At 35.6% G+C, this 16,651-nt stretch overlaps 1 protein-coding gene and 1 non-coding gene across 2 annotated transcripts; both read right to left on the bottom strand.

Annotated features, from left to right (window-relative positions):
* Positions 1–2,138: 2,138 nt before the first annotated feature.
* On the bottom strand, positions 2,139–12,925 carry BRM (transcription regulatory protein SNF2). The gene is made up of 14 exons (XM_016323546.3): positions 12,203–12,925; positions 9,678–10,994; positions 8,208–9,548; positions 7,934–8,046; positions 7,602–7,689; positions 7,418–7,504; positions 7,142–7,234; positions 6,971–7,054; positions 6,683–6,886; positions 6,236–6,484; positions 4,616–6,160; positions 3,998–4,522; positions 3,219–3,470; positions 2,139–3,069 (listed from the first exon to the last, which is right to left on the bottom strand). The coding sequence occupies exons 1-14, from the start codon at positions 12,380–12,382 to the stop codon at positions 2,440–2,442; spliced, it is 6,708 nt and encodes a 2,235-aa protein (XP_016179032.1). The 5' UTR covers positions 12,383–12,925; the 3' UTR covers positions 2,139–2,439.
* A 3,366-nt stretch (positions 12,926–16,291) lies between these two features.
* TRNAY-GUA (transfer RNA tyrosine (anticodon GUA)) lies at positions 16,292–16,384 on the bottom strand. The gene is made up of 2 exons: positions 16,348–16,384; positions 16,292–16,327 (listed from the first exon to the last, which is right to left on the bottom strand). It is a non-coding gene; the product is annotated as a tRNA-Tyr (tRNA).
* Positions 16,385–16,651: the final 267 nt, after the last annotated feature.

The following is a 16,651-nucleotide window of genomic DNA, read 5'->3' as shown; positions in this document are numbered from 1 at the left end:
TAATAAGTGTTATATTATTTAGAAATTGATTAGATAATATATAAATTAATATTTATTTGAATTATTTTATATTAAAATATTTTACAGAATATTTATTTGATAATTTGTATATAATTCTATATAATTATTCAACTAAAATATAATATAAATTGAAATATAGTTTATTATTTTAAGAATTTGAATTCATTTATTTTTAGAAAAGACATAGGTATCTTCATTTGTTGCTTCCATTTTTACATTTATTTTAGGTGTCATATTTCATTTTCTCATACGGTGTTCTTTGGTTTATAAATAATTAAAGAAAAAAAATTAGAAAAAATGAATGAGAATGAGAAAAACTAAAAACGTAATATAAAATTATAAATTAAGTTTATAATCATAATATATTTAAATATATATAGTAAGAAGATGTCTCAAATTTAAACTTATTTGAGTTAAAAAAATAAATAAAAATAAAAAATACAAAAAATATAATATAAAAAAGAGTAAAAATAAATTTATTTAGTAAAAAAATATGTCAAATTTAAACTTATTTAGATGAACTTTTGTCAATTGATATGAGAGATTAAAAAATAAAAAAGAGTAAAAATTTTACGTAATATGTATAAGCAAACTAAATAATATAATAGTAAGAATCTTAATATATATAAGTTGTAAAATTTTAACATTTATAATTATTATTATGGCACTTTTAACTTGCGTTTATTTTGACTTCTTTCTCATTCTTCTTGTAGTGATTAGTTGTAAAATTGCTTTAAATTGTTCAAATAAAAAATGCCTATTTATGAGTCTCAAATTGCTTTTGTGCCAACAAAGTTGATTGATCCTAATGTAGGACTTGACAAATGAAAAAGTCATGCTATGTGGGCCTTGACATTTGATAAGGAAAAAGCTTTTCTTTAAAGGAAATTAATTCACCTTGTAAATGATCATCCCAAAAAGCCAAATAGAAGTTCTAGAATCCTTTGGATTGTGTGAAAACTGAAAAGATAACAGTTGAAAATAGTTCTAGCCATTGATATCAACTTCATGAAACTTCTGTAAAATAAATATTAAATCCATCTAGAATTGTAAAAGAAAAATGTATAGTTCAACCTATTCAAAATAAGATAAAATGTTAAAATATATATATATATATATATATATATTTAGATTTACCCAAACAGTATCCCCCAACCCGACAGGTTAAGGACTAATCCGTCGTGGATTTGAGCTCCATTTAAGAGTCTGCCGCTGGCTAATGAATTACTGTATGCACAAGGCGGGGTTCGAATTTCCGACACTTGCTTAAGCGGACGCTTGAGATAACCATTCGACCAACCCAAGTTGGTTAAAATATATTTAATTTGATATCATAAAAAACTATAACAAAAAAACAGTTTATTTCTTTATTTAAAATTTAGGAGCATGATATAATAATTATATGATTATTGATTGTTAAACTATGTGTCAAACTTTTATGGTAAACAATTATGGGATTGCTCAATATTAAGACTTTTTTCTAATTTCTAATTAATGGGAAACAAAATCATGCAGAATAAGTCTTTTCATCAGTGATTGCAAAACAACATGGAATTCCACTTTACATTTGAACAAGGTTTGGTTCAAATTTGTAAGGTAACTCATGACACATGACACCTGTGGGTAACTCATTGTTTTGTTCTATTTTTTCCAAAAACATCAAATGGAAAAAGGGAATAAGTGAAACACAGGTTTCCAACAATGATTTGAAAATTATTTCTGAAAAAAACTACAATAGAAAGACTAAAATTGAAATAATTATTTTGTATTTGATCTATGCCAAAACTAAAATTGAAATAGTTATTTTGTATTTGATCTATGCCAGATTTAAATTTATGAGAATACATTTTATATGACTAAAATATAAAATATGTTTTAAATTGCTCTCATGTCATAAGCTTTCATAAAATATTAGGTGTAAATGTGATACCTATCTACTACAGATCTATGCAATTGTTATATAAAATATATCTAATTCTCTTACAAAGTTTAATAATACTTCATCCATAGTTTATTTATAATTTTAGGTCATTATTATTTTATAAGTATTGAAAATGGATTAATTTTCCTTCTCTTTAGTTTACTAAGACACAAAGAAGTCATAAATTCCAGAGCACTTTGTAGAGGGGAAATTTTGATGGACTAACATGAACCAGAGAATTTACTATACAAGAGTTTCAACTATCTAAAAAGAAAAGCAATACCTGCAGGATGCAGATATCCAAAGAAAAATGGAAGAAACAAGTTACATTCAAGTACATTAAGGTGGCCATAAAATACAAACTCAGGGCCTAAATTCTATATTAACAGTATGAGGGGTAAACTCTATCAAGATTAAGGGCCACCAAAAACTCTTTCTGAAACTAGGAGCAATATGTTCATTATATACCATGACTTTTGTGTTCTTTGAGAGAAAATCTACATATGGCTTGGTCTCCTCTTCCCAGAATCCGTCCGTAGTCGCTTTACGGGGTTTGCCCAACCAACCGAACCACCGGAGCCGTTTGGCTGCTGAAATGGCTGGCCAACCAACCCTTGTGCATGAGGAGACTGATGCGCTAGTCTAGCATCCCTAGGAGTCGAACCTGACCCCGGGCTTCGCATAGCCGGAACCATGCTAGTTGGCGACACAGGGCCGGTCCTCAGCTTCACCAATGATTTCTCCCCCCTATCGTTCCTTCTCTTCTTGCAAACCACAAGTTCACCTGGATGAGTCAGCACTGGATAATCGTCCGGCTGAAGCTGTTCCCGGGTGCTGCCACTTCCGGCCCTTGATTCCTTTTGCAGGCCATGGCCTTTGACCCGACTGTTTTCACCACCAGAAGCTGAACCGCGTTGCAGTGGCTTCGGTGAAGGGTATTGATCGGCTTCCACCTCATTTATCAGCCGGTGCCTCTTGCCTAGACCAACAGCTCCTTGCCTTGGGGATGTTACAGTACTGGCGGCGAAAGAAAGCGCACTTCTTGCATCTCGGAAGTCCGTATCAGGAAATGCGATTTTCAAGATATCGAAAAATAGATCATGAACCTTCCTCGCTTCAGTTCTTACCTGATAGTAAAATTTTGCAACAATATTTCAACAGATCAAAATTTTGCATGCAAGAGTTAAGAAGAACACATACACCAAAACAGTGCTACAGCTGCCACCAAAAGGCCAAAGTACCACCAATTCATTGTGCAAAATGACAGAAATCTCACCTCATGCGAAAAGCCGTAAAATTGCATTGCGCTCTTTAGCATGAACTGCACATCAAATACAAGCTCTGTTGCTCCATTATACTCCAATCTATCAATCCGCTGGTCAATCTTTCTTAAATCCAACAGGCTGTTCCCGGATCCACTACTGTACCCAGAATTCTCAATTCTCTTCCACAAATCTGTTAACAAGGGCACAATTTGTTGACCTTCCTTGTCTATTCGCCTTTGTAGCTTGCTAATTACATTTTTGCACTGCAAATGTAGAAGTAGTAAGACTTTAAATACTTAAAGACACTGAGCAAGCAGACACTAATGTCTAAGATGATATCGATGGAGACCACTAACATGAAACGTCCTAGTGAGAAAGGAAACGAAAAAGTTAAATATTAACGGGATTGCAGCCGATAAAAAATATACCTCCAATCAGATACCTAAGGAACTTGTACTCTTTTTTCTTCCCCCTATTTATATTTGGTACATGGAAGTATAGGGGAGTTGCTCCATTCCAACAAAGGTTAGGGCATGTTACTAGCCTAGGCAAGGGCTTACAATATATTTACACATGACCTACCATAAGGCAACAGGAATCAAATGCAGAAGTCTTTTGTCAAGGTGAAGTGTTACTTTGGCATCAAATTATTTAGTGGTTTATTGTCAATTAAGCTTAGAAAATTAGTAATTCCTGTTCTCGTAACACGCAAGATCCGCTCCAACCATGCTAACAAAAAAGACTGTCATTGTAGAAAAAGACATCAAAACAGTCAATTGATGACACATACCCTTCTCTGGATGATTTCGGTCATTTTAGTGCCATGAGCCGAAGATCCACTTGAATTGATGGTCTTCACCTCCCAACTTTCTCTGGAATGTTCACCACCATCCTCTGAAGGGGCAGGAATGCTATTCAACCGACTAGACTTTGGTGAGCCATGTAATTTGGATGTATTGGCAACTCTCCTTTGAGGTAAACTTCGCTTATTTTTTAATGATGCATTTAAATCATGCCTGCCTGGTTTGGATTCAACCAATCGTTTTGATTCTATGTCGGCCATTGGCTGTGATTGATATTTATGTTCTGCTTGTATTGCTAAATGAGATGCCATTTCATTGACAGGCTTTTCTTCATGTTTATCAGCAACAGGACGGGGTCGAACACGCATGCTACGTTTACGTTTAATCTTGGGTTGCTGCAAAACTTGTTCATCCTCACCTTCATCACGATCATGAATCCAACTGCCAGACTGTTGATGATCCATGTGAGAATCACCAGAAACAGCAATTTCCCCTTCTTCCAACTCATCTGTCTGGCAAAAACAGTTACAAGACATTTAATCAGAATAAGATAGAGCAAGACAAACAATAAATGGAAAATTCAAGATGCAAATCAATGCACATACCATCTTTCTTGGTATCGAACTTGGCCTGGCATCTAGTGCAGAAAGTGAACCAAATTTCTGAGAGGAAACTGATGGAGATACCGTCTGGATCAATCTTTGACTGTCTGAGGATGATCCTGAGGAACCAGCCTCTTCAACCATCTGATTATTTCCAGCACTTTCCAAAGATCTAGGAAATGCATAACCGGCAGCCTCGCAAAGTATACCATCTTCCAACTGATCTTTATCGATGGGTTGAGGTCCATCAGGACCACTATACCCATCGTCTTCAAATTCTCCTATTTCACCTTCTTCATGTGCATATCCATTTCTTTCATCAGAGCTTGCTTCGGAGTACTCTCCATTCTCATCATCTACTTCTTTGTAACTTAGATGCTTTTTCCCCTTGGGCCGTCCTCTTTTCCTTTCTTCACCAGGTTCCACAGGTATTGTACCACCAGTTAAAATGTTCTTTGACGGTCTTTTTGACAGCGCAGCAACAGCAGCATTCACCTCCCTTGTATTGGCTCGAAGCCACTTGGGTACTTGATCAAACCTTGTCATCTCCTCAATCCAATCCTCCTCTTCATCCATTTGATCAAACAGTTCCACTTCCTCTTCGCTCCTGGCAATCATTCGATTTACCTCCTGCAATGATGGAACGTCATGGACAGTTTCTTGATACCTCTCTTCATCATGCAATAATGTCTCAAGTGTCAAACGCCTCTCTTCATGTGTTGTTCTTTGATCAAAGCGTCCAGCATTAATAACCTCATCAGCCATATCTATCTTATATTGTTGAATATTGTTCCTTATGAGGCTCTCAATAGATCCTATGTAGCGATCCTTACCTGCAAGTTCATCCTCCATGTCAACAGTGCCTCCACTTCTCATTTCATCCTCCTTCTGATGGCTAGCGATCTTGTCAACAACGGCTTCCATATAGATAACTTTAACCTCTCTTTTCTGTCCAATCCGATGAGCTCGGGCAACAGCCTGCTCCTCATTTTTAGGGTTCGGATCAGGATCATATATAACAACTGTATCAGCAGACTGAAGGTTCAGACCTCGTCCAGCAGCTCGAATGCTAAGCAAGAAGATGAAGCAATCTGAATCAGGGCTATTGAAGTCAACTATAGCCGACTCACGATCTTCCAAACTGGTTGTACCATCAATTCTTCTGTACACAAGTCTTCGCCATTGCAGGTATTCTTCCAAGATGTCTAGGAGTTTTGTCATGGTACTAAACAGTAGAACACGATGTCCTGTTCTTTGAAGTTTAATGAGAATTCTATCCAGGATCCACAATTTTCCACAAGACTTTACAAGGAAATCTTTAGATAAGTCATTGAAGAAGGGATAATTAAGCAACGGATGATTGCAAGTTTTGCGGAGCTCCATGCATCTGTTGTTTAAAGTTTTATATTGCTTCACCTGGTAGACCGGATTCTTTAGAACCCTACGCTTCTCATCCTCAGGATCAAGACGAAGGGTACCAGTTGATTTGACCCAATCATAAATTGCACTTTGAACAGCGGACATTTTGCATTTTAGAACTATCGAGACCTGCAATGCAGAAAAAATATTAGTCCAGCGCCACAGATACAGTGCAACTTGTCAAGAAGGCTATTTTAGTCGCACCTTAGGTGGAAGTGAGCCTTCAACATCTTCAACACGACGCCTGAGCATGAAAGGCTCAAGAATCTGATGAAGTCGGTGGATAATGATAACTTTCTTCTCAGTCTCGAGCCAATCATCCTCCCCATTTTGGGTTGGAGCAGGACCTTCCTTTTGAAATGGTTTAGAGAACCAATCATGGAAGGCTTTCCTATTGTCAAAAACCTCAGGAAGAAGTAAATTTAGAAGTGACCAGAGTTCCTTCAAATCGTTCTGCAGTGATATCAGAGCATAAATAGTTCCGTCAACAAAATGTATAGCATAAACATACTGTGTAAAGTTCTTTTTCTCTCTTATAGCAAGTTGATTAATTCTTCAAGCGAATGGGCAAGCACAACAAAAATAAATGAATGCATTCAATCTAGATACTAATATATACATCAAAGCAAAATGTATCAAATCATATCAGACCTGTAATGGTGTTCCTGTCAAAAGCAGGCGCCTTTGACAACGGTATCTATCAAGATCACGGGCCAGGACTGAATCCCTATCCTTCATTCTCTGTGCTTCATCAATTATGATATACTTCCAATCGACTTTTGAAAGCTTTGATCGATCATACATGATGAACTCATAAGTAGTCACAAGGACATTAAACTTCATAGCACAAACCTCCTGCAAAAATGTAACAGAGAAGGAAATTGGCAGTGAAGATGAAGCACTCTCCCTACATTTATGAATAAGATAAGGCATGCTTACTTGTGAAAATAATTTTGACCGTTGATCCTTGCTTCCAACATAAAAAATGCACGACACAGATGGTAGCCAATTATAAAACTCGCTCTGCATAATGAACACAGTTTTTCATGTCAAAAAGCACGCATAACCACACAAATAAGGATATCCTTAGTGAAAAAGTTGAAAACTCACCTTCCAGTTAACTAAAACAGCATTCGGTACTATTATAAGATGCGGGCCATAGTTTCCTTTAAATTCCATCAAGTATGCAATCAATGCCATAACCTGTAAAGGAAATACTTTAGCATTATACACACACAAGAACTCATTAAATGATCATGCATTAGCCTTAAACCTTACAAGGACAAACAATCATGTAATGATCAACATAAAAAATTTATTATGAATTGTGAAGTCACTCAAAGAAGTACATAATAAACCTTGTTTCCATCTTAAGGAATTACTAACCTGCACAGTTTTTCCAAGACCCATCTCATCCGCCAAAATTCCATTCAACTTGTTATTGTACAAAGAAAGCATCCATTGTAAACCAACCTTGAAAAAATAACATGTTAAATCCTGAAAGTTTGCTTGAGTGGGTAAAAAATAAAACAACCACTCAATGAGTATTTCATATGATTTAGCAACCTACAAGTTGATAGTCTCTCAATGTTCCAGCACGTAACATTGATGGTTGCCTAATCACAGTTTCACTCACAGCATGAGCAAGGTTGTAATACCTGAAGAGAAGCCAATAATGGTGACAATCAAGCACCCGAAGCATTGTTACACATAACAAGGCCAATTTAATAAAATTCTAAAAAAAACATTATAAACAAGATCAGGGCACTTGAAAATTGAATAAAATAAGCAAAAATATCTTGAGCAACATTTGCTAAAGTTACAATCTCCCAAGCATTTTTGCAACAAAACAAATCATCATAAACATGCATATTAAATAGAGATTAACTAACACAAACTCACTTGTTGACAGATGAACTGTCCCTAGGAGCATTCATCTCCAGAAAACGATTTCTAATCATTACTTCCTCCCCTGCACAAGCTGCAGCAGCTCTTACTTCTTCCTCAGAAAGACCCTAGAGTTAAAAACACAAATAATGGATCACTGGCATAGAAAAAATCTCACATAATAAGTTCAAATAGTGCATTAGAAGCCATCAAAAAACCAGAACCCTGACAACAACACACTACGGAAAGTTCTCAGAACATCGGAGGGGGAAAAGTTGATGAAGCATACCTGCAATCGTGCAGCAGCAGCAGCAGATTTTGCTGCCTCCTCCACTTCCTGTTGATTTTTGGCAGCAGTTATCTTACTTCCTAATTTATGCAGATACTCTTCTGTCTGACTTAAGAAAGTTGAGAGAACAGCATATCTTTCTGCAGCATCGCCTGGCATGCTAGTCTGTTGCTCCAGTAACATCTCTCTATATCGGTCAACATCATTGTTCTTTAAAGCTTCCATCCTTTTGTTTCTGTCATCATCTTTACGTTTTGAAAATTCCCTCATCATCCTCTCGTGATATTTACCCACACCCCTGTTGCGGGCAGTACGGGCATCACGAATAGCCCAATGTGTCTCAAGAAGCTTCTTACGCCATTGAAATATAGATTTAAGCTGCTTCTCCCTCAAAGCTCTCTGAGATGCCTGCACTTGTCTAGCAAGTTCCATACGCTGACGCTCACACAGCCTTACAAACTTACGATATGGCCTATCCGGCATTGCCATTATCTCTTGTTGCTGTTGATCAATCTCGTCCCTTAAACGTGCCTGAAGGTCTACAAGGCGAAGCTTTTTTTCTTCAATCTGTAGCCTTAACACAAGATCTGGCCTAATCCTTTTCCTCTCTAAGTTCACTGCCAACAACCCTTCAATCTTCTTTAAATTTTCTGTACGTTTCTTGTTAAGTACTTCCATGCCTTCCTCTAAAAGAAGATCTTTGACATCATATGCCAGTGACAGATTATTATTATTGTTTACCATCATCGATGACCCAAAAGAGTCATGTTTCCTAGTGAATGAAGGAAAATCAAATAGGGGTCCGCAATATTTTCTAGTAGATGCCGCATCCTTTGGCTGGGAAACAGTGCTTGTTTGTGCCGATTTCTTAATTTGGGTTGAGTCGGATACAGAAGCCTGCGGTGCAACCGCCTTTCCCCTATCTAGCACTAAATCATTCCTAGGAGGAGTTCTGTTCTTTCCACGATCACTGTCCCTGTCCTGGTCTGACTTATCAGGGCATGCAACTGATTTCTGCTCTTCCTTTCCAGCAGATAATGTTGGAGCAGATTCCTTTGGTGCAGGTGGCATAACAGCTTGCACAGGAACCGGTGGTACAACGGATTTCTCTTCTCTGGGAAAGGGTTCCTGCTTTAAAGAACTCTGTCCATTAATAGCTGGGATAGATTGTGAATCCTTTGCATTGGGTTCAGTGTGCCTTGGTTGTTCTGCCGCGATACTGCCAGAAGGTTTGTCTTGATTTTGTCCTCCTGTGGGATGATTTGAATGTTGCACCTGCATCTCAAGAGGCGGCGGAGCAATAGCACGTAGAAGTTCTTGAGGCAGAGTACCTTCCCCTTTCTATCAACAAATAGAAAAGGCAAAATTAGATTATAGGCAGCATATTTTAATAGGAATATATAAATAGCTCATGCACAAATAATGCAAACACACTCAGACAGATAGAATGAAATGAAGCAGAGATCTAACCTTCAGCCGCCTAAATGCAAGTATTTGGGCTTTAAGAACATGAAGCTGCTGCTTGGTAAACACGCTTCCTGTCCGATGCTGAGGCATCTGAGCTGGTGGTGCCGTTTGAGATTTAGCATGACTTCCCGAGCCACCTTCATTTGTTGGAACTCCGGCCTGAGATGAGGATTGGTTTAACTGCCTTAAGTTTTGCATTTGCGGGGGTTCTGAACCAGATGATGAAGTTTTTGCACCCATGGGATGTTCTGCACCTGAGTTCCTGTTGGCAGAAGACTGATGAGGATGCACAGAGGGCATTCCATTTCCCACTGAGACTGGTTGCCTCAAAGAAGCTGGAGACTCTCTTCCTTGAGCACCAAGTTGCTGCATCACCATGTCACTGGAGCCACTGCCTATGCCAGAATTTGTTGTGGAGCCAAAATGGCCGGGTGGAACTGACTGCCTGGCTTTTGAAGAACCTGACTGCCCAGATGCTTCACTTGACGAATTAGCATGTGCAGAACCCTCACTTCCAACAGCTGGAGAAGTGACCTGCTGCCTTGAAACAGGAACAGGTGTTGACTGAACACCAACGTTGCTCTCGTTGACCTTTTGTTGGGAGGCCATCCTTGCCTGCATCATTGGAATGAGCTGCGACATTATGTTAGCATTTGCAGGATGCGACAAATCTATGTTGCGTTCGCGTGCCCATGCCTGCATAGCCTGGTATTGCGCAGACATTGCCATAAAATTTTGAATTCCCTGCTGAGATTCTGGCACATGCATTGGTCTCACCACATTGCCAGGCATTACATGTCCAATAGCTGGTCCTTGGGATAAAGGCTTTCCTTCAGTCTTCTGATCAGGAGCTGTCTGCGGTCCTGGCTCGATCTGTTTTTCCCCACGTGACACATGTTCGGAAGAATTCCTAGATGATGATCCTTGAGCTTGATGCATAGCCTGCATAGCCATCATTTCCTGCATTTTCAGATTTGCCACGCGCATTTCCTGATCCTTCAGAGATGGGTTTAACATTCCCATTTTAGCTTGCTGCTGCGACTGAATTCCCATCGCAGATTTTTGTTGTGCAAGTGCATATTGAAGGTATGCTTGATGCATAGGATTCATCATTTGCTGCTCAACACCTTGAGCCCTGAACTGGCCATCTTGGCTGGCACCATGTTGAGCTAATTCCATGAACTTTCGAGACTGCTGGGGCAATTGCATGGCACCAGGAGATGAGAAATTGTTATTCCCAAAGGCACCCTGGAGCCCAGCTTGATATGCTAAGAAAGCTTCATTCCCTTCAGGTTTTCTAAGTAACTGTTGTTGAAATGACTGCATATACAAAACCGGGAAAAAGGTCATGACCCCGAAACCATTAATCGTTTCTTTCTGAAGTTTAAAAGAACACAAAGATGTAAGGTGATAATGCGAATTTCATCAATATCAAGGTTGAAATAACCACCAAAAAAATATTAAGTATAACAAGTTCATTCAGTGGAAAGTTTTACACAATTGTACTGGTGATTTTAGATATTTTAAGGTTAAAGGTGTAAGTAGAAATGAAAATTCCATGGATAATATGCCCTATACAATTACAGTACATAAGAAGAAAAAAAGCAGACAGTGCCCTCCACTTAAGTGACAATATAAAACCAGAAACAATATAGCTGATTCCAAACCACCTTGACAATATGACATGCAGAAAATCATTCATATAATTATCTAATCGTCATTTAAGTCCAAAAAGCAAATGCACCAACATTTCAGAAAAGTAGTTTACACAAAAAGGGTTAATGTTTTCCGTTGCCAATAATTTTAGATCCCATATGAACATAAAAATAAATGTAAGAAGACAAATTAGCTAAGAAATTCAAAAACCACAGCAAAGTTCATATTGTTTGTGTGATCAAATGGAAACTTCTGACTCAAAAGCTGACAACATTACCTAGCAGCACTCCACTGAACTGAAACATGCCTAGTTTGACTCATAGTACACAAAAATTTAATTGGTCTTTAAAAGGAAGGAAAGAGAGAAAAACCAAAACGAACCAAAACCGGACCAACAAAACAAGATAGGTACGAGGTTGTCATAAATTTAAATAAAATAAACAAATGCAAATTCCACTGCATCCCAATTTCCAAAATCAACGGCACTCCCAATTCCCAAGTCCCCTCCCCAAACCAACTGTTACAAAATAATTAAGCTCCATAAATTCACTATCAGCAGTTGCATTCTCAAGTCAAATTAATTGCTGAAGCCATATCCTATAAACCGAAGAAACAAAAAATCCAAAAGCAACTGCAAAATAGCTGACTCAGAATCAAGTCAAATTAGTTGCTAATGATAATACTGGCCAAAAAAAAAAAAAACACACACACACACACACCCCATAAAGGCATAAACCACACCCCTCACTCACACAATCACACTACCGATAAGCCATGTTATCCAAAACCATAACATTGTTCAAGAGCACATTTTTACGGAAAAAAAAAATCATAGAAATTCAGCTTCAAAACCCTCCATAAAAAATCCACACCTGTCTACTAGAACTTATCTGCTGCTGCTGCTGTTGCTGCTGCTGCTGCTGAAGATGATGCTGATCAAGCCCCAATTGGGATGCCGAAGACGAAGACGACGGCGACGCCGCAGCTGACGACGTCGCCGTGGAGCCCGTCCGGCCAACCCCAGGGTTCCGGCCACCGCCACCTGACTGCATGGAGCACAAATCCACCCACCAAATTCCCCAACCCCCAAATTTAGATCACTCACAGTACAAACACCCCATCATTCAAGAAAACAGAAAAACTCAAAAATCATCAAAATTGGAGAGCCCACAAGGTTAAAAAAGCCTCAAATCAGTACAAAATTGAAGAAAGGCCCAATCTTTTCGTTGTTCTGGATTCAGGGTATAGAAGCATCTGCCATTTTTTCTCTCTCTAAAAAGCTCCGATTTTCTCTCTCCAAAAAAAGCCGCGAATTTCGGAAGAAGAAGAGGGGTAAGTGGGTGTGGATCTTTGGTGAGAGGGGGGCGAAGGTTCACTGAGAGGAACGAGGCTTGTCCGAATCGGTGAATTCCACTATGTGGGTCGCACGCGATTGTGTGCAATTTTTTTCTGGTCAAACCCTAACTTTCTTTTTAATTTTTTTAATAAAATTGATTTCTTTTTTTTTTTTTTAATTTTGGGTTGAGGTTGGTACTCGGTAGTGAGAGAAAGATTAAAATCTCTCTCTGTGTCTTAAAAAAATGACAATGATAGTTGGGTCGGGTTTGCTTTGGTTCCTTTTTAACGGAAGGTATCCATTGAGATTGCCCCTCCTTTTTCCCAAAATTACATCATCTTGTTCTCTAATCTATACTCTATAATCTACAAACAAAAAAATTTAAGTGTATCCAAAATATCAGTATTAAAATTATTTTAATCGTTAATTTTAATTAATATATATTATATATATTTTTTTTTATAATTAAAATCAACTGTTAAAATAATTAAAATATTAATTTTTTTAATATACTTAAAACTCTTTTTAATTTATATATGGAAGTGGAGTTACCCTTTATTTATTTTTTTTTTAATTTACTTTGAGGAGTAATATGCTTTAATATCTAATTAAAAGTATGTTAAATGTACCCTAAAAATATTTATTAGGTTAATTAAATGGTTAGAATGAATTTTTAAAAATAATTATTTGTTTATATTTCAAGTTTAAAACTTTCAATTTTATTGGTAACAAGGTGCTCTAATAATAATTATGAGTTTAGTAAAATTTATTGAAAAGATATATCTATTTTCAAAAGATAAAATATTACATATTTGAGAAATTAAATTAACGAGTTAAATATTAAAGTAGTTTTTGAGATTGGCTGTTTAAAGAAACAATTTTAAAATTTCAATTGTATTATATAAACGTTTCTAAGATTGAAAAGATTGTATCATGTTAATCATTTATTCTCTTTCTTAGATAAAACATTGTTGTTGTAGTTTTAACGTTAAATTTTTTATGAAATTTCATTTAATTTTAATGGTCATATATATTTTTTTGTGAAAAATAAGATGTTTTATGACTCATTAAGAATAAACAACATCGTTTAATCAAGTATTTAGCCCGATAACTAAAGTCACATTATTTTCTCTAATTCAACATGGAAGGGTATGTGTGAGATCACTAACGACGTGAAGAGTAACTTGACGTAAAGGGATGGGAGATTGTCATGGTGCAATTTTTTCAGTCGCGATGATTTTATTAGTGTAATTAAAATTTCAATAATCTTTTAAATGGAAGCGACAAATTTCAATAATCACTTTAAGAATTAACTCCAAATTCATCAATTTAGGTTGGCTGAAATGGTAATTCACTTATTTTTTTAATTAAGTGTCAAAATTTTGAATTCTATTTATACAGTAATCAATACAAATTTTTAAATAAAATTTAAATCTATAATGTATTAATTTTTGATAGTCAATTTATGAAATACCATAAAAATTTTAAATTTATGTATGTATGTTTGAACCCTTAATAAGTTTGTTAACTATTGAATATGCCCTCAAGAAGCTAGCACTTGGTAGTTGATTCAAATGACAATGTTATTTTCCCTTTATGAATGTATAATAGTGATTTTGAATTCGAGTTCTAAGTATGAATAATTTTCAAGTTAGATTGAAGTATTGACCCAATTTGGCATATAGTCAAAATCATTTGAGAAACTCTGATTTTAAAATTATCCTATATGCTACTATTGAGGTCAATGTCATCCTCATCCATGAACTAACAAGCTTGCAAAATTTGAATTCATCTTCATTATTATTCTTTTGATATTTTCACTTTATAGAAGCTCTGTAATTTGTACTATTGAATACCCTTTTTGAAGGGGACATTCATTCCTATATTTCAGCATTTTTTTTTTGTGCCTATTATGCTTGCTTCATTAACAATGCAAACCTTAATTAATAATAGAATTCGAGTAAAACAAAGTTAGCATTATTTGTTTGAAGAGATGTAGTAAAATTAGGGTCAGGAATGTTAAATCACAAACTTAAATATAACATACACACAAACTGTTATATATTAATTTGTGAACTCAACTAACCCAAACTAATACTATTGCCTTTAAAATTCAAACAAGAGAAGATATAAGAAAAAAATATATCAAAACAAAGTTCGAAAAAAGGAGGTAGAAACTCGCATACCGTTACCTTCACCTTTTTAAATTTGAATATGAAAGTAACAATGGAATTGGATTGGGTTATAAAAAATACAGGTACTTCATATTTGTGTGGTATCAGAGTAACAGAGAATTCGGACCATGCGAGTTCCTTCATGATAAACGGACGGTCCGAATTGTTAAACCGTGCGATTTGATTTTCCCATTCATATAAAAATTTTGACATGTAAAGAACACAGAGAATAAATTTCTTCAGTTCCAAATCAGACCATTCGATTTGTTCAACAAAATTTTTAAATCAAATAACTCGTAGAATTTGAGTTCTACATTCTGACACTCATAAAAAGCTATCTCACAGATTTGTCTTGTACCTCATAAATCCATATTAAGACACATCACATACAAGGCTTCTATAACCATAAAATTGAGCCTTACCTTCAGGTAAAGTTGATAATAAAAAAATATTAGATAATAATTTAGTAAAATATGTTAAATGATCTGACGATTCTCGATTATTAACTTCATACGAAAAAAATTACAAATAAGACTTTGTCCAAAAATAAATGCAGTAGTGAAGTGTGAACAACATGTGTAGGGCATCAAAAGCTTCCAATTAAACATAGAGAAAATAAATAGTTGCATTAGCAAATTGGGACACACCACAAACAATGGGGAAACAATGCAGACATGTGCAACATTAGAGAATATGCATCCACCGTACCAACCAGAATTGGTATCTGCCATGGTATCTGGCATCTTCAATTAAGGAACGTATAATATTTGTTCTGATTAGGGCATGTTTGGAATCATTGCAAAATGTTTTTTTTTTTTTTAAATTCAAGTTGAAAAGGATTTTTCAAAAAAAAAAAAACATTATATTTGGAATTTGGATAAAAAATTATAATTGAAGTTGACAATTTATAAATGAAAGCAGTATTTTTAAGCTTGCGATTATGAGAAGAAGCATTTTTCTAACTATATCACTAAAAATAATATTTTTGTCGTATATTTCAAATATAATAGATTAGCTTAAAACCAATCTAAATATTAATTAATTATAACGACTTATAATTCAAATGGTATAAATTTTCTATCTTCACCTAAAAATTTCGAATTTAAACCTCATTCCTAACTTTACAAAAAAAAAAAAAAAATACACCATAGCCCAGAAGCCTCTGAAGTCTGAACTATTTATGGCCATGATACACAAGTCACAAGTCACAATCTTTGTTATTGACTTATTGTAGAAAATTCAATAGCATATACCAGTCCACTCTACCAAGTAAAGAAGTGAGGAGTGAAATAAACTAATAAAGTGCATTCCAAGTTTCCAACTATATTAACAAGCTAACTCCGAGAAGTTGCTATTCTTTTGCTTTTTCTTTTCTTATATGCTTATAAAATATTAAAATTCCTATTCTATTTGTTGATAGCATCTTAAAAATATTGAAAAAATAAAAGAAATCCGACCTGCCGGATTCGAACCAGCGACCTAAGGATATCTGAGAGTTATTAACCCACTACAGTCCTCCGCTCTACCAACTGAGCTAAGGTCGGTTTTGTGTTATATTGTTCATATTCAAACAATAATAAATTTCTTAAATTGTCATGTGTTTTTGATTTTGGACGAATAACAATACTGCTCTTGAACTATTAACATAGCACTTTATTAAATTTATAATTTTAAAAATAAAATTATAAAAATTATTCTCTCCAAAATAATAAAAAAGTGGTTGATGCCTATTGAGTCGCTAGTTTAAATAATTTAGACACAAAATTTATTGTCATTATAGAATTGTCTAATATCATTAGATTTGAATTTAA

The sequence above is a fragment of the Arachis ipaensis genome, chromosome B2 (assembly GCF_059453495.1).
Source record: "Arachis ipaensis isolate K30076 ecotype BB chromosome B2, ASM5945349v1, whole genome shotgun sequence".
Lineage (NCBI taxonomy): Eukaryota > Viridiplantae > Streptophyta > Magnoliopsida > Fabales > Fabaceae > Arachis > Arachis ipaensis.
This window is presented reverse-complemented; position numbering and strand designations above follow the sequence as displayed.

Bases quoted from the DNA above. Each gene is read 5' to 3' on its own strand.
- BRM (XM_016323546.3), bottom strand. From the start codon at position 12,382: ATGCAGTCAGGTGGCGGTGGCCGGAACCCTGGGGTTGGCCGGACGGGC. The intron at 7,055-7,141 runs GTGAGTTTTCAA...TTCATTATGCAG, and splicing joins CTGTTTTAGTTAACTGGAAG to AGCGAGTTTTATAATTGGCT. The intron at 4,523-4,615 runs GTATGTGCATTG...TGTTTTTGCCAG, and splicing joins GTTCGATACCAAGAAAGATG to ACAGATGAGTTGGAAGAAGG.